This window comes from Echinops telfairi, unplaced genomic scaffold, assembly GCF_000313985.2.
Source record: "Echinops telfairi isolate 266 unplaced genomic scaffold, ASM31398v2 ScPeMD7_25;HRSCAF=90, whole genome shotgun sequence".
In the NCBI taxonomy this organism is placed as follows: domain Eukaryota; kingdom Metazoa; phylum Chordata; class Mammalia; order Afrosoricida; family Tenrecidae; genus Echinops; species Echinops telfairi.
In genome coordinates, this window is record NW_022103922.1 from 16,007,225 (window position 1) to 16,034,924 (window position 27,700).

General features: G+C 45.1%; 1 protein-coding gene across 3 annotated transcripts; it reads left to right on the forward strand.

Moving 5' to 3' along the window:
- The first annotated feature begins 5,032 nt into the window (after nt 1-5,032).
- SNAPC3 (small nuclear RNA activating complex polypeptide 3) lies at nt 5,033-27,299 on the forward strand. 3 transcript variants are annotated; one of them, XM_004706539.2, is made up of 9 exons: nt 5,033-5,340; nt 5,996-6,073; nt 13,335-13,419; nt 14,693-14,797; nt 16,246-16,395; nt 19,037-19,119; nt 19,431-19,595; nt 24,719-24,826; nt 26,069-27,299. In XM_004706539.2, exons 1-9 carry the CDS (start codon nt 5,033-5,035, stop codon nt 26,214-26,216), a joined length of 1,230 nt encoding a protein of 409 aa, XP_004706596.1. In that variant the 3' UTR covers nt 26,217-27,299. The 3 variants fall into 3 exon arrangements, with proteins under 3 accessions (XP_004706596.1, XP_030741253.1, XP_045145049.1); XM_045289114.1 differs by lacking the exon at nt 5,033-5,340 and adding an exon at nt 5,582-5,774; XM_030885393.2 differs by lacking the exon at nt 16,246-16,395.
- Nucleotides 27,300-27,700: the final 401 nt, after the last annotated feature.

The following is a 27,700-nucleotide window of genomic DNA, read 5'->3' on the forward strand; positions in this document are numbered from 1 at the left end:
AGAAGAGGATTCTGATTGGCTCTAGGTGAGTCACTTGCCCTTCTCTGGACTATTCATTAAGGTTTGGGAACAGAATCGGGAAGAGTATGTGGACAAGCTCTCAGTGCTATAGGCTAAGGTGTCTGGGAGGCTGCGGAGGGGGTCCTTCATGTTCACAGGTTCATAAATTGGTGTTCCAGTCACATTCTCCAAAGTAAAAGTCACTCCCCTTCATGTCCCCTTAAATGCCAAATTTAAGGTGCTGTTAATAAACACATGGTGGCTCACTATACTCTTGAAGGTCAACTGCTTGAAGGCTGTCTGCCTAAAAGTTATCTGCCATCAAAAGCAGTCCAACCATATAACCCTAAGTATGGCCCACTCCTGATAAGGATCCTAGTGATTCCCTTGCAGAAGAGCTCAAAGACACCTAAGGTCAAAGCCAGTTTAGAGGCGACCAAGGTTAGGCTGCCATCTTGACTCTAGAGTCTGCCTATCTTTGGGGGTATGTACCTTCCTGTCACATGTATGCCTCTAGTATCTCCTCTTCCTATTGTGTGTATACCCCTAGTTCATCCCCCCTACTGTTACGTGTATGCCTCAGTTACAACCCCTTCATGTTACATATGTGCTTACCATGACTTGTGTGCCTGAGATTATATAAACTCATGAGACTACATTACATTCTTTCTCTGCTCAGACCTGGTTCCTGAAGCCATGGTGGAGGTGAGCACCCCAAACTTTTGTCTGCCTCTTAATTTCTTCCCTTCAATTACTTGCTCCTTCTGGTTCCAATCAACATGAAATAGGTGAGCCCTTACATGCCTTATCTCGTGTCTCTTTAATTTACCCCTCAATTACACAACTGCCCCTTGGGACTCATTCAGTTGTGGAGGCTGGTCCCCCACAGGCAGGCAAAACTAGCAGATATCTCCTACTGAGGCTCCTATAAAAAGACAATCTAGTTAAACACCAGAAAAAAGGATTCGAATGCTTGCTCCAGGAATTGATGGAGGCCCCGTTGAAAAGCTTCATAAAACTGAGGAAGCATGGCAGCACACACTTGTCTATGGCAGGAAATTTGGAAGACATCTACCTGGCCAAGTGACTGGAAGGAATCCATGTTTGTGCCATTCCAAAGAAAAGCGACCCAGCACAATGCTCCCACTATAGAACGAAGTCATTGGTATCACACACAAGTAAATTTTGCTTAGTATCATCCAACAATGGTTGCAGCAGTACATTGATAGGGAGCTGCCAGACATTCAGGCTGGATTTAGAAGAGGATGTGGAACAAGGGATATCATTGATGATGTCAGATGGATCTTGGCTCAAAGCAGAGAATACCAGAAAGATGTTTGCTTATGTTTCATTGACTATGTCAAGGCATTTGACTTTGATAACCATAATTAACTGTGGATAACATTTTGAGGAATGGAAATTCCAGAACACTTTCTTGTGCTCATTCAGAACTTGTATATGGATCAAGAGACAGTTGTGTGACCAGAATGGTGCATGGTTTAAAATGAGGAAAGGTGTGCATCAGAGTTGTATCCTCTCACCATAAGTGTTTAATCTATGTGCTGAGCAAATAATCAAAGAACGTGGATTATATGAAGAAGAGTATGGCATCGGAATTGGAAGAAGGCTTATTAACAACCTTCAGTATGCAGATGACATAACCTTGCTTGCTGAAAATGAGGAGGAATTGGAGCACTTGCTGATGAAGATCAAGGATTGTGGCCTTCAAAATGTAAGGAAGACCAAAATCCTCACAACTGGACTAATAGGTAACATCCTGATAAATGAGGAAAGATTGAAGTTGTCAAGAATGTTGTCTTGCTTGGGTCCACAATCAGTGCTGGTGGAAGCCGCAGTCAAGTGATGCATGTCACTGGACAAGTGAAATGGACTGCTGGCAAGACTCTCCTGGCAGTGTTCAAAAAGAAAGATGCCACCTTGAGCACTAAGGTGTACCTTACTCAAACGGTACTGCCGATCCCTTCATATGGAAATTGGACAATGGATAAAGAAAACGTAAGAAGAATTGATGACTGTGAATTGTGGTGTTGGTGAACTTCCAGAAGACTAATTAAATCTGTCTTGGGAAAAAGCACAGCTAGAATGCTCTTTAGAGATAAGGATGGCAGAACCTGAGAGGAAGAGCCTCAGGAGATGGCTGACACAGTAGCTGCAACAGTGTGCTCAAACAGCAACAGCTGTGAGTATGTTTGAGGGCCATTGTGTTAGTCTGGGTCAACTAGAGAAACAATTTCATAGACACTCATATGTGTATAAGAAAGCTTTATATAAAGAGCAATTGAATATCGAGAGAACATCCCAGGCCAGTCCAGTTCAAGTCCATAAGTCTAATAATAGTCCATATGTCTGATACCAATCTATAAATTCCTCTTCAGACTCAGGAAACACATGCAAGGACACCAAATGCAGGAGGATCACAGCCAGTGGATGGAAAGTCTTGTGGATCCAATGGCAGTGTAAGCATCTCAGCACTGGTGTGAGCCTCCAAATGGCCCCTCCAGCTCCAGGGCACTAGCATAGCTCCACGTATCTTGTCATCAGGAATACCAAGCAGAGCGTGCATGTGTCCTGCCTCCAGCGAGCTATTTATCTCCATAGAGTCTCCAAATGAGGTCATCAAACAGCGACCTGATTGACAGGCTAAGCTTCACCCCTTCACTCTTAATAGTCTCAGGTTGGCACCAGATAATGTAACTACCACAGCCATGCAGTAATTTGTTCTGTTACTCATGGGTCACTATAAGTTGTAAATAACTCAATGATACCTAACAACAATAATAGAAATATTACCTCAGTTTTCAAATCATTATCCAATAAATGTCAATTAATATACATCATAGACTTGATGTGATTTTGTGCGTGCGTGTGAATTTTATTTTAACACACTTGACACCCACTTAAAAAAAACACACCTCGCTGTCATCAAGTCATTGCTGACTCCTATCGACCCCCTGTGGGTTTCAGAGATAGTAACTGTTTACGAAAGTAGAAAGCCCAGTCTTTCTCCTGAGGAGCTGCTGGTAGTTTTGAACAGCTGACGATGCAGATCACAGCCCAACGCAGAACCACTACACTACCAGGGCTCCTTTACACCCACTGAAATGACTACAGTTAGAAAAAAGTCAAATAATGACAAGTGTTGATGAGGATGTCGGAACATTAAAACCTCCTATATTGCTGATCAGAATGTAAATGGTGCAGTTACTTTGAAAAACAGTTTGTCAAAGAATTACTGGTGTGAAATCAGTTTCTATCATGGAGTCTGTGATGACTAGGGACTCTGTCAACTAGGCACTTCTGGGGAAGGGTAGGGGAAGGGCCCACCCTTGGTGTCCTAAACCTTTTTTGTATGAGTGAGAAACATTGGAATTCTCTCTCTCTGCCCCTTTGCCTTCTTGCTTGCTGGAACTCTGTCTGCCTTCAGGGGCAGCCCCATGTGAGCTCTTGGTGCCCTGCCATGTTTCCACAGGTCCACGTGACTCTGCACCCACTGGCTTGTGACCTTCCTGCATCCCGCTTCACCTTTCTGCGTCACTGGCCTGCAGCTAGGTGAGTCTGCAGAGGGCCCTCACTAGCATTGGACTTCCAGACTGGAGTTGGACTGGCCTTCTTGATGTAAGATTATTTCTTGATAGAAAGTGCTTTCTTGTACATAGATGAATATCATTGGTTTATTCCTCCAGATAACCCAGCCTAACCCAACATGAATACTTATCCAATCTGTATAAAACTAATCCAGAGAAGCTGGGCTACACATATGAATAACGCACATTACTGTATGGCCCAGCAATTCCACTATTAATTCACAAGGGCAGTTCTACCCTGTCCTATAGGGTCACTGTGAGATGACTTCAATTCGATGGCAGTGAGCTTGGTGGTTTTTGGGTTTTTTTTGGCCAGAACAAGCAAGCATGTCTAGAAGTAATCCATCACCCAGAATGCATCTTAGAAGCCAGGAGGGTCACACCTCACCCACTCTGGAAATGTTATTAGGAAGAACCAGTCCCTGGATAGAGATGCACGGTTGTTACAGCAGAGGGTCATCAAAACAAAGAAAACAACATCAAAAACCCCAGGAAGATACGTATTGGCACAGAGGCTCACAGTGGACCCAAACCTCGCCATAGAACCAGCCAGTGTTTCATTTTGTTGTTCACAGGGCGGTAGAGTCAGAGCCGCCAAGACAATACCTAACAACAACCCGCTTTCTTCTGCCGATGGCTAATCGTCATCCCTACTTGGCAACATTCTAATAATTTTTTAAAGTATATTGTTTGTTGCCGCCCATGCTCAAAAAATGAAGCGCAGCCCTGACCCGTGCTTTCCCCAAGATGGGTTGCGGAAGTCAGAATCTTGTAGATCAGACCTTTGCGATTCACAGGGTTTTCATTGGCTGCATAGCTGTCGTAGATAGCTAGTCCTTTCTTCCTAGTCCGGAAACTAGTTCCTGCTGAAACGTATTTGGTATCACAGTAACACGATAAATGAGGCCTACTAACTGCACGTGTATGTATGCACATACACACAAGCATGGGGCACATGCACACAAGCATGGGGCTTTGGAATAGGTTCGTTAGGAACTGGACTGAAGGGCTGGTCATGTCCCTGACCAGCAGCCACTGTCCTTGTCTCTCAGTCTCTGGGCCACAAGCAGGAAGGTAGTCCGTGAAGTAGAGAGAACGTCCCATATACAAGGAGAGCAACTAGCTGGCTGAAAGGAGTGGACACACAGAGGCAGGAGAGCCAAATGGCCAGGAGCCAGACCAGCGAGCCACGCCCCGGCCCGCCCAGCACAGCACGGAGAACAATGCGTTCCTCCCGGCACGCCGAGCCGCGTGACGCCGCGACCGGGGGGCCGTCCCGATCCGGGGGTTGCCGGGAAATGTAGTCTCTCGCGCTCGGCTCGCGCCGCCCCGCCCTCGCCGCCCGAGGGCACTGCGCAACTACAAGTCCCATCACGCTGCGCGAGGCCCCAGCGCTGGGCATTTGCAGGGAAGGCAGCGGAGTGAACATGGCTGAAGGCAGCCCGGGCGGCCCTGCGTGCAGCGGGGTGGCAGATCGGCAGGAGCCTGTGCCCAGCAGCGGCGGCTGCAACTTCCCAGAGTATGAGCTTCCGGAGCTGAGCACTCGCGCCTTCCACGTGGGCTCCTTCGGGGAGCTGTGGCGGGGCCGACTGCGCGGGGCCGACGACTTGTCCCTGGAGGAGCCTCGGCCGCCCGGGGGCCGAGGGGGCGCCGACTGGGCGCGGGAGGACGCCGCGGTGGCCCGGGATCTGGGCTGCAGCCTGGAGGCGGCTGCCGAGCTGAGGGCGGTGTGCGGGTGAGTGCGGGGCCGAGTGGGACGCGCCCCTGCCGCCGCGCTCCCTGGGACCTGGTCGGGAGGGCCTGTGGTGCAGACCCCGAGATCGGAGAGCCGAGCAGGGCCTGCCGGGGTCCCCCACCCCCGCCAGAGCGTTCCCTGGCTGGCCACGTCCGAAGAAGCCCCGGGGCGCAGTGCACACTTTCAGGGACTTGGGTGAATGGGAGATGAATATGTCTCTTCGCTCATTTGTAAGTGCTGGTTAATAGCGAAAAGCCATCAGGGCGCGACGAGATGGTCCTGCTGTTGACAGACAACGTTGACAATGGAGGGACCTGAGTAATGGTGAGGCTGCAGCAGGGGACTTCCTCCGAGGAGCACGGAAACGCTCATGAACTGTTGAGGACCTCCCTGCTAGAAGTGCCGCATTCCGGGTGCAAAAGTAGAAAGCACTGGTAATGATCCCTCGCCGTTTGAGAGTATTGACCTTCAATCAGCCATATTACCCATTTAACTTACTAGAAAGTGGGCACAAAAAACGCCGACCCCTCCGCTGAGCCGCCTGCAAGATTTTATCTGACTTCTGAATTATGCATGGATGTGCTTAGAACCCAACCCTGGCAGCTGAGGATACCGGCCGGCCGTCCTTTAAAGTCATTCTTTGTGTTTTTCCCAGCCTGGATAAGCTGAAGTGCCTGGAAGAAGGCGAGGACCCGGAAATTATCCCTGAGGACGTGGACCTGGTGACTTTGGGGTATGGAGGGCTTGGCTTCTGTAATGTGGCGTTTACAGGCGGGAGGGTAGTGGTGGGCGTGTTAGACAGGGTTGTCAACATTTTGTGAAAAGTTGAAAAGAATACTATTAGAATCATCCAAATACACATCCACACCCCTCCTTCAGCAGTTCGTATCACTTGGCCCAGTTTGCTTTAGCTCTGTGCGTCTGGACTAGTCTCTGACTGAGAGATTTACTGTTTCCAGATTGTAGCCGTTATCCAGACCACTCTGCTAAATGCTCCTGCCTCAGTGGTCCAGCTCCAATACCCAGGCAGTCACTTTCTCTCGGGTGATCTCTCTTGTAATAACTACCTAATTTGTTCCCCTTGACTGCCCCACTCCCTTGCTAACAATTACATTAGCCACAGCGGGAGCACAGAAAGGCTTCCATGTTTGCTGAGCCCCTCTTGTCCTCCCCAGGGTCATTTGCACTATCACCTGCCCACTGAGTGCCGGCTCAGAAATGGCCAGTGGCTCCGCCTCTGCCTAGTAATCAGTTCCCCCTTTCCACCCCACCCTCCCTCCACCCTCCCAATATCACCACTCACACCACTGGTCCTGAAGGGATCATCCGCCCTGGATTCCCTGTGTTTCCATTTCCTATCTGTATCAGTGTACATCCTCTGGTCTAGCCAGACTTATAAGGTAGTATTGGGATCATGATAGTGGGGGAGGAGGAAGCATTAGGAACTAGAGGAAAGTTGTATGTTTCATGGTTGCTACATCGCACCCTGACTGGCTTGTCTCCTCCCTGAAACCCTTCTGCAAGGGAATGTCCAGCGGCCTACAGATGGGCTTTGGGTCTCCACGCCACACTACCCCCCTCATTCACTATGATATGATTTTTTGTTCTGATGATGCCTGATACCTGATTCCTTCGACACCTCATGATCACACAGGCTGGTATGCTTCTTCCATGTGGTCCTCTCTGTGGATTGGCTGCTCTAATCAGGAACATCGTCCTCAAGGCCTGGTGCTCCACTCTCTCCTCCCCCTTCATCTGCTCCCGTGTGCTCCGATCAGATATGTCCCTCTCCCGGAGCTGCAGATTCAGTGCCTTCCTTTGAAATAAATTCTTCTGGAGGGAGGGGCAGGTGTCCACGTAGTAGTTGGGATTGGGGCCAGCCCCTCAGGAAGGCAAGTCTTACGTTGTTGTTCTGCGTGTCACAGCCTTACAATCTCTGTAGGGCAGTTCTACTCCGCACAGGTCAGGTTGGCCACCAGGAGTCAAGGGACTCATTGGCACCAGCTGCTCTGTGGCAGTGCCCATCGGGCTCTACTGGGGGCGGGGCGGTTGTCCTTTCGTCAGCTCCCACTCAGGGAGGAGAGCACGTCAGGTAGGGCATGAATGATCTGTGCGCTTCATTCTCTGTTTTCCTAGCCAGATCTGAACGGTCAGTAACTGTCTTCCAGACTTTAGCCATGGACTTGATTCTGACTCCTAGCAACCTTGTAGGGCTTGAGAGAACTTCCCCCCGAGGAAACCCCATGAGATTTCCGAGGCTGTGAATTTTTATGGAACCAGACTGCCATTTACATTAGATTGTTCTGCCCACACCTCTCATTTGTGTGGCCAGAAAGTACTGAATCAGTGCTTCACCATTTAAGGGTCAGCAGTTCAAAACCACCAGCAGAGAAAGGTGAGGGTTTCTACTCTTCAAGATTTGCTGTCCTGGAAACTCACAGGAGCAGTTCTGCCCTGTCCTATAGGGTCCCGACGAGTTGGCTTCCACTCAATGGCAGTGTTTGGTTTGATTTTTTTTTTTTAAGGGGAAAATGGGTAAACTTTAGAGTAAGGCATGAGGCGGAAAAAAAAAATCCACAAGATTGGAGGAATCCTAGCTCTACCACTAGAACAAATAAAAACACTTAAAGCTCTAATATATTAGACTTTACTTGACCAACAGAAAAGAGCATTATTGAATTAGAGATCTGGTAACCTAACCCTTGAAGTGATAAAAAATTGAGTAAGAGGAAATAAAATCCCAAGGGACCTTATTGTAGGAAAGACACAGCTGCTGGCACAGAACAATTCAGATTGCTTCCCAGCCCCGGAAGACAACCAGGAAATAAGAATACACTCTGGCTAGACTTCAAATGGAATTAGGTATACTCAAGCATTTGAGGATATTAAAAACTACCTTGAATGAGAGGTTTTGAAAATGAAATAATTTTGAAATGGAAATGAAACAATTAATTGAGGGAAATCGGAAAAATGGAAAAGGCAAAATTATCTCATCAGAATAAATTATAAGGTACCCTGGCGCCCTGGTGGTATAGTAGTCTAGAGTTGGGCTGCTAACTGCAAGGTCAGCAGTTCAATAGCGTTAGAAGATGGGGCTTTCTGTTCCTGTACAAGTATTAGGAAACTCACAGGAGCAGTCCACCCTGTCTGTAGGGTTGTTCATGGGCTCCGTGTCAGTGTTTGTTTTTGATCGGAAAATAGACTCCAGTGGAAATACAGAACTTTGACGAAAGGCCTGTAAATATCCAAGAGAACGAAAATTACGTAAGGGGGGTGAAAAAAGAGAACATGGTAGACATGGAAGACAGGCAAAGGTATAATGTTCATAGTATCACAATCTCTGGAAAAGCAAAACAATGCATAGAACAGAATTAATATTTTAAAATATCTAAGCAAAATTTCCATATTGAAGAACAAAAGCACGTTGAAAGCCCTCTCTGGGTACCTGGAGAAATTCGCCGAGAACAATCAACTCAGACATACCCAAGTGAAATGATTAGATTTCAGAGATAAATAAAAGCTGAATCATGAAGGCTTTTAGGCAAGACCCAAACTCAACCAGACTCACTGCTATTGGGTGAGTTCTGACTCCTAATGACCAGACAGGCAAGACCCAAACTCAACCAGACTCACTGCTATTGGGTGAGTTCTGACTCCTAATGACCAGACAGGATAAAATAGAACTCTCTCCGGATTTCCAAGAATGTAAATCGGTATGGAAGTAGAAAGCCTCTGTTTCTCCCAACGATGGCTGGTGGCTTTAAACTGCTGACCTTGTGGCTAGCAGCCCAACTTGGAATCCACTGGGCCACACAGGGCCTTTCCAGGGATGAAGAACACATCATGTATGAAGGGAAAAGGATGAGTATCAGACTTTGCAAAATTACAAAGCAAGGCAACTTTGGGGCAGTATGTTTCTTTTTGTAACAGAGTGTGAACTACTGTCAGGATTGTAGAGGGAGGGGAACATGTGGATAATTCTGCATCCAACAATTATTTCAGGGGAATGAAAACTAAAATCATTAAATGCTTAGAAGAAAACCAGGGTAAAGTTTTTCAGGGCCTTGTTTTTTTGGTAGTGGATACATTCTTATATTTGAGTCAATGATCCATTTGTGAACTGTGTGTGTGTGTGGGGGGGGTTGGTATAAGATAAGTTATATGAGTTTAAACTTCATTCTCCATTGTAGAAATCCAATATAGTTTTAGCTATTGAAGGCCCTTGCAATTGCACATAACTAAAGATCAACATTTGTGTCCCAAAGGCTGTTGGAATTTTGATAGGGATTAGATTGAGTCTGATGCTTATTTGAGGTGATACTGGTATTTTACTGATTTTTAAGTCTTCAGCCATGAGCACTGGGTGCCTTTCCATTTACTGAGGCCTCATTTCTTTCAGGAATGTTTGTTGTTTTCAGTGTGCAAGTCTTTCACTCCCTGGCTAAGTGGAGTCGTGGGTATTTTATTCTGTTACATGCTGTTGTAAATGTTGATCTAAAACCACATTGCTGAGCCCAGGTATGGGCTCTAATAACTTCCGTAAGGATTCTTGGTGTGGTTTTTCCATACGGGATCATGGCACCTTCACCTCTTTCCAGCTTGGATGTCTTGTTCCTTTCTGTTGCCCAGTTGTCCTAGGACTCCAGCACAGTGCTGTTCATCAGCGATAAGCGTGGACCACCTTGCCTGGTTCCTGATTTCAGGGGGGAAGCTTTTAGTCTTTCATTACTGATTATGAGTTAACTGTGGGTTTATCATGCATGCCCTTTATTGTCTCAGAATTTCCCTTCTTTCTTAGTTGAGTGTTTTTATCATCAGAGAGTGTTGGATTGAGTTAAATGCCTTTTCTGCATCACTGGTGTTAATCCTGTGTTCTTTTCCTAGGAAAGCCCAGAGAAATTCATGCTAAAGCTAACACAAACCGTAACATACTTGAGTGATGTAGGGTACAAAACTAAGCCATAAAAATTATCTACATATACAAAACAATAGAGGGCATAATGGAAGGGGGGAAATTCCATTAGCACAGCCACCAAGAACAATAGAGAACTATAACAGGACCCTTGTTAATCCTTGTAAACAACTGTAACCTATATGAGAATTGTAAAACGTTCTTGAAGGGCACTGAGGAAGACGAACAAATGGAAAGACATCCCCCTTGTTGGATAGGAATATGTGAATTATGAAGATAGTTCATCCTGTGTCATTTATAAATTCAATGCAATCCTGATGAAAATACCAACGTGTGTGTGTGAGAGAGAGATTTAGACAAGCTGGTACTGAAGTTCACGTGGAAAACCAAAACATGTTAAAATGGCTGGAAAACACTGGGGCTGGGGGTGAGGGCTTGGCAGGAATAGACAAGAGTACTGGCTTTACCAGATATTAAAATACAGTGCAGAGTCTTTATAATTGAAACATCAAGTAGTGGCCCATAACCAGGGCAGTGGAGTATATATAAGTCCAGAGTTAGATGAATATATGGAGATTTAGCATGATACCATCCAGAAGAATTAACTACAATGGGATATGGGATTGAAAAACCATTAAGGTCTTGCATATACCTTATAAAGTGAGCCTCAAGTCCAGAATAAAAGAAAGAGGGTAAAATTGATGATATGAAGATTTTTTTTTATAGCAAAAAAACCCCCCAATAAACCAAACCCATGAACAAAGTAACAGGATGGCTATGACAACTCAAAAGAAATAGGCATTACCACAAAGACCTAATCCCCCCCACCACTTAAGAGCTCCTATTAATTGAGACATAACAAAGACCAGAAACCTAACCTAAAAATTAGACCAGCACATCCTTTTGGTGAGGCAATGGGAGAAATACTGCTGATGGGAATGCGCTCAGATGCACTTACCTTTTGGCCTCGCGTTCCCAAAGTTCTCACAGACTGCACTGTAGGTGCACCACCACCACCAGTACCAAAATGCTGACCGCAAGGTTTCCCCTTGCAACTGTGCAATTGCAAGATACAAGGAGGCTTCAAAAAGTTCATGCAAAAGGGAAGATGATGATCATGGAATTTCCTCATGAACTTTTAAAAGCCCCCTTGAATTTGAAGTACCCCAAATATGCCCAGCCATAGAACGTCAGACAGACAGACCTCAGTTACTATGGTGGGTTACTGTGCAGCCATGATCCTGGGTGAGGAAGACTGAACTCAGGGTGGTTGCTGGGACATACTGTTAGCGAGGAAAGCAGTTACATGAGAAGGAAGATGTGCGCGTCGGTTATCTCATCTACAAAACCTTTTTCCTTCTGAGAAGATGGCATGGGGGTCAAGGGAGGAGGAGAATCCAGCTCCACAGTAGCCCAGTACTGAATGCCACACAACAGACGTCAGAAATGCCTCTACCTTCCAATTTCCTTTCTCCTTCTGTAGTGGTTCAGTGAACGGTTGCAGTGGCCGCTAAGAACTCACAGGCAAGACTCAAGAAGCTGGGCTTTTAAGGGAAGTTAACCAAAAACCTCACTGCGATCGAGTAAATTCCAACCCGTAGCGGCCCTATAGGTCAGGAATGCCTCTCTGGTGGGTTTCTTTCTAGTGGAGTGGAAGCCTCATCCTTCTAGCAGATTACAGCATGCCAGGAGGCAGTCCTTTTGTCCACAGTGCCTCTTCTCAGCCTTGCTGACAGGCATGTTGCTCTCGTTCTTGGCCTCTCAGCCACGTAGTCCCTTGGACTTTGCCTTATGGGCTAGGAAGCCCACCCACTGCTCTGTTTCAGGGCCTCTGGGGCCTGGCTTCTGCCATGTATTCTGTGGATGACTTTATTTTTCTCGGTCATCCTGGAATTCTCTCTGCTCTGCTTCGAAGTGACGTTCTTATACCCAGAGGCCTGGCAAAACTGGTCAATCCTCGTTAGAATTCTCCATACCTTATTTGCAAAGTCCCACCCAATCATTAGGAGGGATGTACAGAGAAATGGATTGGAGAGTCTTATATAAGCAATTTCACTGCATCTTTTCTCTCTAAAATAGCCATTTGATACAAGAATAAACCTTCTCAGTGAAAGGGTGGGAAGACATTGCAGTGAGCTTGCTGGGCAGGCTTCTACAGAGTGCTCGCCCTCTGCGGTCCCCAGCTCCTGCAGTGCATTGAGTTGAGCAGCAGCGAGCAACTCTATCCAGCACCCACCTCCTTTCAGCACCTCTTTTGACTAGCTTTCCCTGATATTCTTGTGAGTGGATTTACAGCAAGTTCAACCGTGCAGTGCAAGCCTGGGCTGTGCCCTCTCCAACAGCACCTGGCTCTCCGCTGTGGGGTGAATGGAGAGCGCTCCCTGTTAATAGTGGGTGTGCTGCATTCCTTTCTTGTGGTGTTCTCTTCAAAATGCACAACGGTGCAGTAGATAATAAGGGAATAGCAGACAGACCCAAATTGAGGGGCCTTATGCAAGTAACTGGTTGGACCTCTCCAAAAGCATGCAGATCGTGAAAGACAAGACTGAGCGCTCACGAGAAATAACAAAGGCCCTGTGGGATTCAAGTGGGCACTAAATGATAAAATTATGAATCCAGTTCAGCTCTGGAGTTAACCATGTTCCCCCATTGTTAATTTCCTGCTCTTGCTAATTACTGCTTATGTAATCTGGTAACAGAAGCCCTGGTGGCATGGTGGTTACGCTTCTCTTAAGGTCGGCAGTTCAAAACCACCAGCTGCTCCGAGGGAGAAAGATGAGGCTCTTTACTTCAGTAAAAGAGTTGCCATCTTGGAAACCCACAGAGCCAGTTCTACACCGCCCTGTAGGAGTCGCTCGCTGTGCGTTCAATGGCCTTGATAGCAGGGAGAGTGTGAGCCCTATAAGTGAATTCTTTACATTTGTTGGAGCTTTTCTGATGATCTAAAGTTCAAATATAAAAAGGGCTTTTGTTGTTTTAGGTTTGTTTGTTTTTTAAATTACTAGGGTTGTTTTCAAAGGCCTAGTAAGGAATGCTGAAGTGTGGTGATTTTTTTGTTTTGTTTTGCTTGTATCTACAACAGAGTTAGGAAGAAGCTCATGGAACACCGGGAAGAAACCATAACGATAGACCGGGTGTGCAGACAGGAAACATTTGCTTACGAGATGGTAAGCGTCATTCCCCGCCTGTACCAGTAATCTCCCCGCCCCTAGCTGAATGTTCACTTTATGTCACACGTGCTTCGCTGAAAACAAGCTAGAAATACTCCACGGGCTCTCATGAGAGAGAAAACAGTCCACAAAGGTCAAGGGATCACCTATTTGACAAGGGGCCCTGATGGAGCAGTGGTTAGCATTCGGCCGTTTTCCCAAAAGGCCAGCTGCGCCACGGGAGAAGGCTGACGGCTGCCCCTGGGAAGAGTCTGCTCTGCCCCGTGGGGTGGCTGGCTCTGACTCAGAAGCCGCTCAGCACTGATGGCTTTGTTTGGTGTGTTTGACTATTTGGGGTCAAACCTTTCCCTGCTCCAGCCTTTTCCCTTGCCTTGATCTTGTTTGCAGTTGTAGGCTGAATTCCTGCGTTTTCACCACCCTGGCCCTTTTGGCGTTTCCTCTGCTCCTGATATCGGTGTCCAGGTATTCTTCATCCTAAGCTGTGGTCTCTCTGTAAAACCCTTAGTAGAGTTAGTGGACATGAGGGATTCCTTCGGGCAACTGTATTGCCCACCGACTGTGTAGCGTCCGCGTGCTGGACCCTCGGTAGTACAGCAAGGCATCGTTTTGTTGCCCCTTTTTGTCTTTGCCCCTTCTCTGTCGTATTTGTTGAACACGTATAAGAGTGTGGTATGCTGAAAGTGATCGTGTTTGTAAAGCAGCTCGGCTGTTAGAGCAAACAGGCTCTGTCTTGGTGGGCCCGAGGGCAAACCTGAGCCTCCTCTTGTAGAGCTTCGTCATAACACGACAGTGGCTGTGACTGTAAAGTGCCAGTGTTCCACATGGTTAAGTGTTCAGTTGTCCAGCAAAAGGTCAGAGGTTCCAACCCTCCCAGTGACTCCTCAGGAGGAGCTGGAGGTCAGCCTTCAGCAGATCACAGCCAAGAAACACCATGTGGGGCAATGCCACACCGTCACAGGGGCATGCTGTGAGTCCCCAGTGGCTTGGGGCCCCGTAACCACCACAGCTTTCTAGCATTAGAGAATGCCCCGTCACTTCTTCAGCTACTGATGCCAGACTTCTTCGTAGATACTTCTGGTGCATGGGTCCAACCATAGTTTTGTAAAATAAGTATATCCTGGTTTCTTTCCTTATAACAGGAGCTGAAACTGAAGCTTAGAGGGACTTCCCAGTTAGCCTGGGATGAGATTAGGAGTCAGGGTCAGGCCTTTGCTTACCACACCACCCACCTCTCTGAGTCACAGCCCCTGACTCAATGTCCCTCCTGTAGGAGTCCCGTGCCATCGGGAAACGGCCGGAGAATCCAGCTGACCTGGTGGAACCGGGGGAGCTGATCCTATCGCTGAATATCTTGTACCCTGTCATCTTTCATAAGGTCAGTGCTGACCGACAATATGAGCAACGTTGGTCAAAGAGTCAGGGTTTTCTTTTTTGTTTGTTTTTGAGTCCTGTTCCTTAAGAGTCTTAGAAGATGCAGGTCCCTGCTGCTGATGTGATGTCCTGAGGTGACCATCTATGTTCCTTTTTTTTTTCCCCCTCTTGTAACTGGTTTTGTTGGTTGTTTTGAGATCAGTACAGAAACATTATGAACAATTTTTACAAAATTCTTAATGCACATACCAAAATCTTAAAATGAGATGTCAGTGCAATTATTTTCTAAATTCAGGTTAATTTTATTATTTTTAATCATTTTATTGGAAGCTCTTACCAACTCAGTTTTGGAGTCCTTGTTTTAATATGCAATATTAAAAAGAAAGCCAGCCCCTGTGGTGCAGAGGTTAAAGCACTCCAGCCAGCCAAAAGGTTGGTGGTTCAAACTCACCAGCTGCTCCCTGGGAAAAAGATGGAAGCCATCTGCTTCCATGACGTTTTATAGCCTTGGAAACCCTGCGGGCAGCACTGCTCTGCTGCCTAAATGAGCTCGATGAGTCACAATGAGCTCACTGTGGTGGGTGTGGTTTGGTTTATTGTAAAATAAATATCAAATGTAATAACTCGTTAATTGGATAATAATTATAGGAGTCGAGTGTAGATCTGATTTTTGTACTAGAAACAGCAAATTTTACAAATCCAGAGTAACTCTTATTCTGAAAATCCTAGTTTTGTTTGATTGGGGGTTTGTTGTTGTTGTTGTTGTTCAGAATGGGTGGCTGGTCAAGAAGTTGGGTGATGTTTGCTTACCAGTCACTGTACTTGGGACATTATTGCATGAACTAAACAGAAGTCATGCTGAACAAAAATGCAGAGCATTAACAAGTTGAGGTACTGAGGAATTTCTAAGGAATCTGTAATAAAAAGAATTCTAACCCATGTATGGATTGTGATGAGAATTGTACGAGCCCCCAATAAAATTATTAAAAAAAAAAAAAAGAATTCCAACCCAGCCCAGAGAATACATTCGTCTTCTGGATTTCCAAACTAGGTGTGTCATGAGTAAAAGGTTTAATTGAAATGTTCCTACAGTATATAAATAATGTTCTTGCAATAGATAGACTTATGAAAAATGTTGTACCTGGGAGTAATAATTACCCTGTTTCTGTAGGGAAATTGCTTTCCACTCTCAGATCACCGAGCCCAGTACAAAACCAAAAACACATCCTTGGCTTGAGGGAGGGAGCTTCCAGAAAGTTGTAGAAGACTGCACTACTAGATGCGATTGTGGCCCTAAGATTCCTATTACTGATGTCAGTTTGTGGCAGTTTTATGATCATTTTACACCAAAACTCTGAAAACTAATAACTTGTAGACCTGGCTCTGACAGAATAGGTATTTGAATTGCCCTCTGCACGAGTGGAAACTGACTCCTCACCATTTGCCTTTTAGCACAAAGAGCACAAGCCGTACCAGACGGTGCTGGTGCTGGGCAGTCAGAAGCTCACCGAGCTGAGAGATTCCATCTGCTGCGTCAGTGACCTCCAGATCGGAGGGGAGTTCAGCAATGCTCCAGACCAAGCCCCTGAGCACATCAGCAAAGTAAGCTGATTCTAACACTCCTCACTCCTATCTCCCCGCCGCCAACCTCCCCTCCACCACACCAAATCAAACAGGAATAGTAATAATCCCAGATACTCAGCAATTCTCTGGCCGTTTCATAAATTTGTAAGCAAATGGTTTATTCTTCCATGTCTTTGCCATCATTCTCAGCTAGAAAGCCACAACTATAGCACCTGGAGTCCAGCATCCACAGGTGGGCCTCAGAAGCCTTTTAAGGGACGATTCCAACCTAACTGTGCTACTCATCCCTACCTCAGCCCATCACGCTTTTCATGCCTCCGGCATGTGAACACCAGAAAGAGAACTTCCCTTCTCTCCTATGGAGTTTATACGTGTATCTCCAACCCAGTTCGAGATTCGCCTATTATATAACATGTTCTTACATAACATTTCTCCTGCCTCACCACTCTTTGCCACCGAAGCACCTTTTCCTCTGTCCCAGTGCACTATCACCGATCGTGCCAGGTGTCTACCTGCCTGGTTCTGAGGCTGAGCGTGTCCCTCTTTAGAGGAGGCAAAAGAGGAGGTAGGTGGAGTGATTAGCTTCATTGTACAGCACAGGTAAGTAACACTGAAATGGTTTTTGAGTCATGTTGGAAATACTTTTAAGGGTTTTCGTTTTCCCCGGCTTCTTGAGATAAACAAGGTAGAGGATATGCCATCGTTGGAGAATCAAGAGGAACACGTGGAATTCCAAGGCTACACGCTGAGCAGGCAACAGGGGAGCTTTTCTCTGGAGGAGGAAAACATATGATTTGCTCGGCAGAGTTTAACCCAACAAAAACACAAGATTGTAAAGTAACACGATCAACTCACCAAAACCAGACTCAATACTGCTGAGTTGATAGCAAATCACAGCGCCCCTGTAGGACAGGGTAGAACTGCCCCCTTGGATTTCTGAGACAGTCAGTCTTTACTGGAGCCCTGTTTTTCTCCCACGGAGCAGCTAGTCAGCTGTAAGAATAATCCAAATTCCCACTGCTTATTCTGGCCGTGCTGTCATTGCTCAGAGCAGACCATGTCAGCCCGAGGAGTTGGACCTATCTCCAGGAGGCCCTGTTCAGTCTGTTTATTTTTAAATACTTTTACTGGGGGCTCTTCCTTCTCATCACAACCCATACATTCCTCCAATGTGTCCAGTACATTTGCACATATGCCACCATCATCATTTTCAAAGCATTCTCTTCCCACTTGAGTGTCCGATATCAGCTCCCCATTCCTTCCCCCTCCCTCCCCTGCCCACCCTCACAAACCCTTGATAAGTTATAGATTATTTTTTCATATCTTACATCAACCTCCATCACCCCTCACCCATTTTTCCATTATTCATCTCCCTGGAAGGAGGTTCTAGGTTGATCTTTGTGATCGATTCCCCATTTCTCCACCCACCCTCCCCTAATCCTCCTGGTATCTCTACTCTCCTTGTTGGTCCTGAGGGGTTTATCTATCCTGGATTCTCTGTTGCAGGCTCTTATCTGTAGCAGTGTGCGTGCTCTGGTCTGATCCGATTTGTAAGGTAGAATTGAGGTCCTGGTAGTGGGGGGAAGGAAGCACCAAAGAACTAGAGGAAAGTTGTGTGTTTCATTGGTGCTCTACTGCACCCTGACTGGCTCATCTCTTCCCTGTGACCCCTCTGTGAGGGGATGTCCAATTGTCTACAGATGGGCATTGGGTCTCCACTCCATAGCGCCCCTCCCTCCCCTTCATTCGGGTTTAATAATTCCTCGCTGCTACACTGCCCTTGATTGAGCCCCACTAGGCATCCTACGACCTTCCTTCCAATGATTTTAGTTCAGTTGTTGTTCCCTTGTCCCTGGATTGGTGTGTAGTCGTCCCCCCACCCCCCCTGTCCTTTCTCCCACCTCCCCTTCTCCCAGTCCCCCTGGAACTATTGGTCCCATACTTTTCATCTCCAAATTATTTATCCTGCCTATCTTATCTAGGTAGACATGCAGATACATTAATAAGTGCAAAAACGAGTGTTTTCCAGTGGAGTCTGATGGGGTGCCACACTCTGTCTCTCAAGTCTATTTTTGGTATTCACCAGGGGTTTCATTCCTCTGCTCCCCCTGTTGCTCTTCTGCATGCCCAGTGCCTCGCCCCAGTGTAATGGGGCCAGACTGTGCACTATTCCCATACTGTGTCTCCAGTGCTGTCCCCCACAGCGTCATGGTTCAGTGAGGGACGCCGTGACCCATGGCGGGGCCAGCCCTACGGTCCTCTGTTTGTTTTTTAACATAGATTGTCCACTGGTTTAGTTCTAGAACCCCAAATTGCCAGTGCCATTGTGTACAATAAAGTAACCTTGACGTGTGTATTTCATTGCCATTTGAATTCCTTTCATGACTCACAGGAGAATCTGTCAATTTATATCCAACCCTGGGGTACAAACAGCAACAGGATAAAATCCTGGTGGCATACTTGTCACATTAAATGTTCCCATTAAATGTCACACATTCAGGAGTGAAGTTTATGGGTAACAGTTCATACGGCTACTGTAACACATCTATTAGTGCATTGATATGAGTAATAGTAATTTAAACATTTTGAATCATTGAAACTTCCCAATTATTATTGGTACTGGACTCAACGCATCTTTTTTTTTTTTTAATTTTTGTAGGATCTATACAAATCGGCCTTCTTTTACTTCGAAGGAACATTTTACAATGATAAAAGATATCCCGAATGCCGAGATCTGAGCAGGTACCATTTCCAAAAATCTCTTCAAGGTCGTTCCAGTTTCTCGTCCTTGAAATAATTATATCTCAATAAACCAACTTGGGTGGCAAAGTTAAATTTAAGTTTTTGACCCTTGAGCCCTTTACTGCTTGCACCACCCAGGGACGCGCTGCTGTGACAGAGGATAGTCCAGTCCTAGGTCCCTCTCGCATGGGCCCCGGGCTTTTCCTCTCAAGGTGGAACCGGTATAGAAAATGCTGCTCAGACCCCTTCTTGACCCTTTAAAAGTTTCCATGAAGCAGTGATACATCTGTGCTCTCCCATCCCACCCCCAGGACTATCATTGAGTGGTCTGAAGCCCACGACAGAGGTTATGGGAAGTTTCAGGCGGCGAACATGGAAGATTTCACCTTCAATGACCTGCATATCAAACTGGGCTTTCCTTATTTATATTGTCACCAGGGAGACTGTGAACACGTGGTGGTCATTACTGACATACGGTAGGTGGCAGCACATGGTCACGAGATGGAAGTCCAGGTACTTGGAGCAGAGGCATAGCAGTTAGCATTACTGTAACTCAGCTGGAGAGCGGCCTGCCCTCAGCATTTCTGGGTTTGCATCGGTGGTGCTTTTCTGGAAGAGTTACTTTGCTGGGTCCCAGCTTACAAATCTGTAAACACTTGCAGAAGCCCGTCTTCTTTGGCAGATTAAGCAGTGGTTATCAGGTGGTAGACGCCCCCACCCCCACCCCCACCCCATTTTGTTGTTGTTGTTCTTAACTATATTACTGTTTCTTGCCTCTGCTGTCAAAATGTTTAGGAAAGAAAAGGGAACTGGGGAACAGAGACAAATTCTAACATTTGAGGGTGTGAAACCTTAAGATTATGTAAAGCAGTGTTTCCTAAAGTGGGCAATGCCTCCCCTGGGGCTGCTGCAGTGATCCAGGGGGCTGTACACACAGATACCTACACATTATCCTAAATGGCTGTAATGCACAAATTTTTAATTGTTAGAGGAGGCAGAGTAATTTTTTTTCTGAAAAGCGGGTGATAAGCCAAGGTAAGTTTGGAAGCCTGTGGTGAAAGGTTTAAATTGGTAAGGAGCGAAAACCTTCTACAATGAGATTTAGTGATCAATTAATACATTTTGTATAGTTGTCTTCATGAGCAATAGATGCCAACTGTACAGTATTAAATTGCTTTAGAATGAGACTCCAAAAACCCTCTGCTATTGGGTCAATTCCAGCTCAGAGCCACACCATATGACAGCGTAGAACTGCCTCTTTGGATTTATGAAGCTATAAATCTTACCAGGAGCAAAAATTCTCCGCTTTCTCCCTCACAGTAGCTGGTGGGTTTGAACTGGCTGTGTTGTCTAAATTAGTGTATTTTATCTGTCTAGTTTCTAATAACCATTGCAATAGCTACACAGGAACTCACAAAATTCATCATTGGAGAAGTCATTAAGGAAGTTCACAAGTTGCAATGCCAGTGAGCAATGTTCAGGGTAGTTGTTTACCAGGACCTATTAAAAAGTTTCTGGTCTGCACACAACTCCACCATAAGCCTCTACTTGAAGGCATTCAGCTCAAGCTCCAAAACCCAGCCGGGCATAATAAGTGCCTGCGAGTGCCCCACTCCAGTAAGCCATAGCCCAGAGGCACTCAGCTTCACTTCTGTGGGTCAGCAAGTGCAACTTCCCAATGAAGTGCCCAGAGGCACCCTACTCTGCAAGCCAGCCTTCTGCACAAAACTCACCTTTACCTGCTCCTTGATTGGGAAGTCCATCACACTGTTCCATGCTCTGGCTCCTGGTTCTGCTGCTGCTGCTCTGATGGCAAAGCTGACATCTCAGGTCCAGAGACACACCCCACTCTTGGCTCTTGCCGCTTAGATTCCCCTGCCTCCTGCTTCTCAGAAGGCTAATTTTAAACACAGCAGGATGGTACTCCAGGGAATCCTGTTTGTAATTACTCACAGGTAAATCCTATCTGTATCTTCCTTCACTTTCTTAAGACTTATTCTGGTAAAGGTCCTTTGGTGAGACTTTGGCTAATTGAGCCACATTAAATAATTCACTGCCCCTGCATCACCAACATTGCAGTTCAGTGCATACCCGAGAGCTGCCCCCAGAACTCCTAGTGCATAGATGCTATGTAAACCTTATTAAGTGATCTAGAAATACCTCCTTTCCCTTCATTGAGGAAATGAGTGTAGGAATCTCACTTTGCAAAGGACTAGCATGCAAACTGCTGTATCCCTGATTTGAGCCCCTCTGAAAGACCTTGTTCAGCTTTATGTGGAGCAGTGATGCACCACTGTATGCTCCTGCTTTTACTTCTCCTTAGTTCTTCCACACGCAGCTGTGTCTGCCTGTCTCCCACCCTTTCCTGTCAGTGAGGTGGTTTGGCCCTGTCCTTAGGGAAACCCTTCAGGAGATGGGTTGTGGAACCTGTGGGTTCAAACATAGCTACTGTTGTGAGGATGATGCAGGACCGGGGAGCATTTGTTCTGTTGTACCCAGGGTCGCTACCTAACAAGACCCCGCCACCAAGCCCCTTTTTCCAAACTCACCTCTGATACAAATCACCAGGGGGCGGGCCGGTTGCTAATCAAGTTCTCCTGGGGATTCTGGGTCAAGCAAGGTTGGGTGTGGTCCAAAGTCTGTTTAAATTGACTGTTTGATTCTTACCCTGAGTTAACTGAGAAATAATGCAGCTGGCTAGGTCTTGTCATGTCCTGAGCAGTTCTCCGTCATATAGGGTTTCTTGTGAGTTGTCCACTTGGGGGCACCCAATAGCAACAACCCCTGCATCCACACACACCCCCACCCCCTGCTGAAGCAGCCCTTCTTTTTTTGTCTGAAGACCTGGCTTGCTGTAATAAAATTTGAAAGTGGGTGCAATCTCCCATTTAAATCAGACGGTTGGGGTTGGGTACTACCCTTTACATTCCCCGTTTGCGCATCCAACAAATTAGACTGTTAGAATATCAAAGTAAAGCTTGAAAAGGCCAAGGTTAGGGAAAAAAAGTTTGTAACAAAATTCTAGCCAGATGGAATACTTGAGTGTTTTGTTTAATTCCTTCTTGTAGAACACCTAAAAATAATATGTAGTTCATTTTATTGCTTAGAACTAAAACATACTAGGAACTATATTTTTTAAATGAGAATACAAGGGGTTCAAAAATTCCTGGAAATTTTCCATTTATTTTTATTAAAAGATCATTTTATTGGGGGCTCTTACAACTCTTATTAAAATCTATGTACATCAGTTGTATCAGGCATATTTGTACATATCTTGCCATCATTCTTTTCTAGACATTTACTTTCTATTGAGCCCTTGGTATCAGCTACTGTTTTTTTATTCTCCCTCTCCCCCACCAATCCATGAGCTTTCTGAAAGCTCCTGGTATTACAATAGAGAAATTATTCTGAATGTGTAGTAGCAGTATTTTTCCTCCAAGAGAGGAAAACCATTAGAGATTTTCGTGTTTGTCAGCAGAAGTGTACTTAAGAGTTACAGATCTCAGCTGTTTGAGGTTGATTTAGGGAACCTTGGGACCATTGTGCTTTGAGTCTGTTGTTATAACAGTACTAAATGTGTCCTGATCCCTGAAATAGAGAACTTGAACAGACTTGTGTTTATCATCGTGTCATGTTTTTCACATTTAACTTAATTTGAATTCAATTATATATGCTCAGCAAAAAGACAACTTTAGCACTAACATAGGCACAGAGAAGTAATTTAAATAAATGTGAAATGTCACCGGAGAGGTTGGACAGGTTCTTTCTGGTCACCATTGAAACATTAAATATCTACTAGAGAGATGGTGAGCAGACAGGGATGGGGGAGTCAGGAGAGCTGTGAGGACTTTTTGAACTGTACTGCACATTTACTGTGTAACTTTAGGTGGGCAGTTTTGCCTGCTCTTCCATTCAGATGAGGGAGGGGAGCTGTCACCGAGAACCAGCATGCAGTGGGAGGCAGCCCACTGTTTTCTGGCCATCTTGGTTTCCTTCTTTCTTGTGCTCAGTGTCAATCTGAGACCAAAAAGCCAAAAGTGGCATTGAAACCCAAGGCAAACATTAAGCCAAAGAAACCATGATCTCTTCCACTGCTGAAATAGAAACCATTTACCATCTGTTAAAAAGTTCGGTATCAGGTAGACTACAGATCATTGTCCTGTGGGCAGATGGAATGAGCCACTCCATGCACTAACTGCCCAAAGTTTAGTCCTTGAACCATTTTCTTATGGTGAGGGTGATGCTACCTTTTTCTTATTAAAAACAAAATTAACCACCATATTTTATGACCCTCCAGGGAAATCCTATGTGCAGTGTCTTCAGTTTTCAAAGTGAGGCACAAAGGTCCAGGCTGTTGAAGGGTTTACAAAATAACCACAAGCCATGCAGCTCATTAGAGCAGAGTGAAAACTTGATTCCATTTCCACTTTTTTTTTAAAATCATTTTCCACTTTCTTAATACTTCACGATTCTCATAGCTAAGGTTTAAAAGTCCTACACATTTATCCTCTCTACTAGGAACCAGATTTATGACAATAACAATTTTTTAAAAATCATACTGTACCAAATACTACTACTCTAGGTAAACTGGTACCAAGCAACTTTCTAAAACCAAGTTGCATTACAAGGTACTGAGTGTTGGGCAAAATCCCAAGTGCATGATTACTGAGTCAAAAAGTATTGCTACTGGGCTAGCAGTCCATGCACTTATTGGTCTATTCCAAACAAAATGTGCTTAAATGTCTCTCTTGATTAGAAGGCAGCTGGAGACAAACAAGTTTTGTCTTCATTTCATCACAGTGCCTTAAAATAAATGAAAGCAAGTTATCTGCCGGGCAGAGATTTTAGCTCAGGTTATGGTGACTGTCTTGGATCCCGTGGGGGATGGATGTGATCTTGATAGATTTTCCCAAAGGAAACAGGAAGTTCGCTCACACTCAACCAGGAAGGACATGGAAGATGCATTGGTGGGGAAGGTGCCACCAAGAAAGTTGTCCCAACGAAGTGTTTACATCACGACAGGGTTCCCTGTGGGTGCCAGGGCTGTCCTACAAAGGACTTCCTTGGGAAACCTTACCCATCTACCCATCAGCCCTTCTCTTGCCCCTTCTGACTTCACAGAACATTTAAAGGGAATACAATCAAATTTCCTCAAGGGTGCCTGCCCAAGCTGCTGTTCTGCCGTGCAAACCGAGAGTCCAGCCCTCGGCAGAGTAGGATTAGAGAGAAGTGCATAGGCTTACTTAGATGGAGACTGGGTAGATAGTCACTTCTTCAGTGTGATATTTGGGTTTGCACACCTCTGTTCAAGAAATTCTAAATTTAACATATACTCCTAGAATCACAGCTCACATTGCCAGAAAGGGGTCTGGGAAAGCCTCAAAGGAGACTTGAGCCCCAAATGCTTTTTTTTCTTTTTCGAGAAAACATTTTGTAGGTATGCTTATTCCCAAAGCAACAGATGGGCTTACTAAAATGTCTGTGAAACACAACCTTGAAGAAACACACAGTGGTACTCCCAATGTTGATGCCGCGGTTCTTGTTTACAAATCACTCAAATGGCATGTACTGTCTTCATTTCTTTCCTCCTGTGCGAAAGACTTGTGCATCATGACGACTGCTTGGATAGGACACTCTACCCCCTTCTTACCAAGAAGCACTGGCTGTGGACTCGGAAATGTTTTGTTTGTAAGATGTACACTGCCAGGTAATGGAGACTTTCCTAATTCCAGAGGCCCTGTTTTTCAACAGTGAGGTCCGTTGCATGTTTAGCATTTGAGTTTCTTCCTACTTGGGGGGGTCTGAGAGTTTGTAGTCTGCAGTGTAACTAGTTAACGGAGCTACAGCAGAATCCGTCTACATGGTTATTGCACATACAGCACAAGGTCCCCGGATGGCTGCTTTAGGGCTGTCACCAGCTTACTGGTGCCACTGGAGCCCGGCCCTTGCTGCCTCTTCGGTGTTTACAAAACCATCTTCACTGCACATCATCCTCTCAGTGACAACATACAGTACTGTACATGTAACCAGATCACATTTAGTTTCTTAAAGTTTTGTTTTAAACCACTTTAAGATGATTCACGTGCCAGACATACTGTTTACCCATTTATGGTGTACAATTCATTACCCCCCACCCCCTACCACCTCCCCGCATGTTCATACAGTTGTACACCCATCATCACAATCAACTGTAAAACATTTGGGGCCTTCTAGCATTTTACACATTTGGTTATCCTTTTCAAATCCTAAGTTCCCACATTAAAAAAACATCTCTTCTTGAGAATTCTTTATACTGCAGAATCAAGTACATTTTTTTAAAAAAGTCTTTCTTACGGGGGAGCAGGGTCAGAGAAGTAGGGTTGAATTTCTTGTCATTGGTTTGTTGTGACTTCTGCACCTTGAAGTGCTTTTCTAATTGATTCACAGAAAAGCCTGGCTAATCAGGTCATGGAAATCAGGCCGTTTTAGAGTCAGCTGGTCAGGTTCCTCGAGAGGCAGAAGTCAGACTGAGAAGTAGTGGTTTCTTCTTACTGTGACCAGTCCCGGCATCCAGAGTCCACAACTTGTCGACGGAATCCTGTGGCCGCCCTTCCATTTGGAACATTTCCACGTTCAACAGCTGGCATTTTCAGTTTAAGCAGCACTGATCTGCCAGTGAGAAAGCTCAGCAAAGAACACCAGGGGCTTGTTACGCTTTTTCAAGATGGCCTGTGAGAAGCAGGCAACACGGGGACTTTGCTTTGAAGTACAGATCTTCCTGTAGTTGCTCTTAAGTCTTTTAGAGAAACCACCCTCGGCAGTATTGAACGGGAACGATTTTGCCTTGCCTCTGGGTAGCATGAAGGTAGACCAAGGAAACTGTGGGGAAGTTGGAGCTACAGACCAATAGAGGGTGCTAACATCATGAAACACTTGACTGTACTGATGTCTATCTTTTTTTTAAAACTAGGTGGGTGACAAACAATGACAGTTTTGCACCAGAGGACCCATGTTTCTTTTGTGATGTTTGCTTCCGAATGCTCCACTATGATTCAGAAGGCAACAAGCTGGGAGAATTCCTGGCTTATCCTTATGTTGACCCAGGAACTTTTAATTGATAGAATAAAAACGTCCTCTTGGACAATTATTTCCAAGAAATGCCACTGAAGAAAAGGATCTACCTCCTGAACCAACTGCTTTCATTACAAAAACTATAAAGTCCTGCTACTGGTTTTCTAAATGACATAACTTTGATTGTATTTCATGCTTAGAAAAAGGATATAGTATTTATTAAAGTGCACTTTAAACTCAGAATGCTTTTTGCCCATTTTTAAGTGGGCTGTATGTGTCATTAACAAGGCAGAAATGTGTCTTCTGTATTCTGGAGTACAAGTCTCTGTCAGACGTATGTACTGATTCTTCTCGCCCAGCCTGGCCTGCCTGTTCATTCTAATTCTGTCTGGACTGCATTTTGCTAATGATAGGACTCACCAAGTAGTTGAAGTGTTTTGAGTCTTTGAAGAATGTGAGAGCTGCCTACCAAGAAGCTTCCAAGGTACAGATCCTTCAAATACATACAATGAACTGAGAAGTTAAACACCGAGTAAATTTTAAACAAGCAAGAACCGTGCTGTAAATTAATCATAGAGTGGACTGCTCTTAATATTAAGGGGTGTTTGGATGAAAAACAGGTGTTGGTGACATTTAACACACTTCAGAGTTCCTAAGCAAAACAAGTATATGATCTTGACAGATCAGATGCCCTCAAAGAAGTAATGTGTAAATTGGAACTTCATTTCTTTGTAAGAAATAATTTAATCACACCAGCTTTAAGTGTATGACAATTTAGTTATGATGATTAAAAAATTAAACAATCCTGTAATTTATGCAGGATGAGTGGGACCAGAGTAATCAAGACTTGTGGGTGAGCTAGCTCAGGCTTCTCAAACCGAAGCACCCAATTCTGCCAGCCCCCAAATCGGTTTTTTGGGGGCTCTGATTTCTTAAATCATTTTATAATCCCTTTAACCAATAATCCTAGTAGTAAGTCAGTCTGATCCAAAAAATGACACACACACACACACCCGAATTTGAATTCAGTATCAGAAAATTATAGCTAACCCTATTTAAAATATCTTCTGGAAATCTTTACTGTTTGAGGGTGGAGAATTTATTAAAATTGTAAAGTGGCATAAATTCAATTTAAATGTGTCATGTTTTTCTCTCATCTTTTCTCTTTTAGGTTGTAGTTAAATTCAACCAAATTGCCCATTCCCCTGGATGAGTAAGACTTTTAACATAAATTTGAAAACCCATGAGGTTCACATACTCACAGACCCAGTGGTGCAGACTTGACAGTGACACAGGCTTGATGGACTCCACACCACACATCCACTGTTTGGAGAGGGACGCACCTGTTTCTGGTCTGTTACGTGGGGTCTCATTCAGGGATGCAATCAAGTACACCAACAAGCTGGCTTGTGCTGTGTATAAAGTTTTATTCTCCTGTATATCCGAACGTGATCACTGAGCACACTGAAAGAACCATAGATTTAAGTTTCCATCTATTTTTGTTTCATTCAGTTGAGAACACTACTACCCT

What these genes read in the sequence shown, in the direction of transcription:
- SNAPC3 (XM_004706539.2), top strand. Translation starts at nt 5,033, where the DNA reads ATGGCTGAAGGCAGCCCGGGCGGCCCTGCGTGCAGCGGGGTGGCAGAT. An exon ending in GAGCTGAGGGCGGTGTGCGG is followed by an intron (nt 5,341 to 5,995) that starts GTGAGTGCGGGG and finishes TGTTTTTCCCAG; the next exon opens with CCTGGATAAGCTGAAGTGCC. An exon ending in ACCCTGTCATCTTTCATAAG is followed by an intron (nt 14,798 to 16,245) that starts GTCAGTGCTGAC and finishes TTTGCCTTTTAG; the next exon opens with CACAAAGAGCACAAGCCGTA.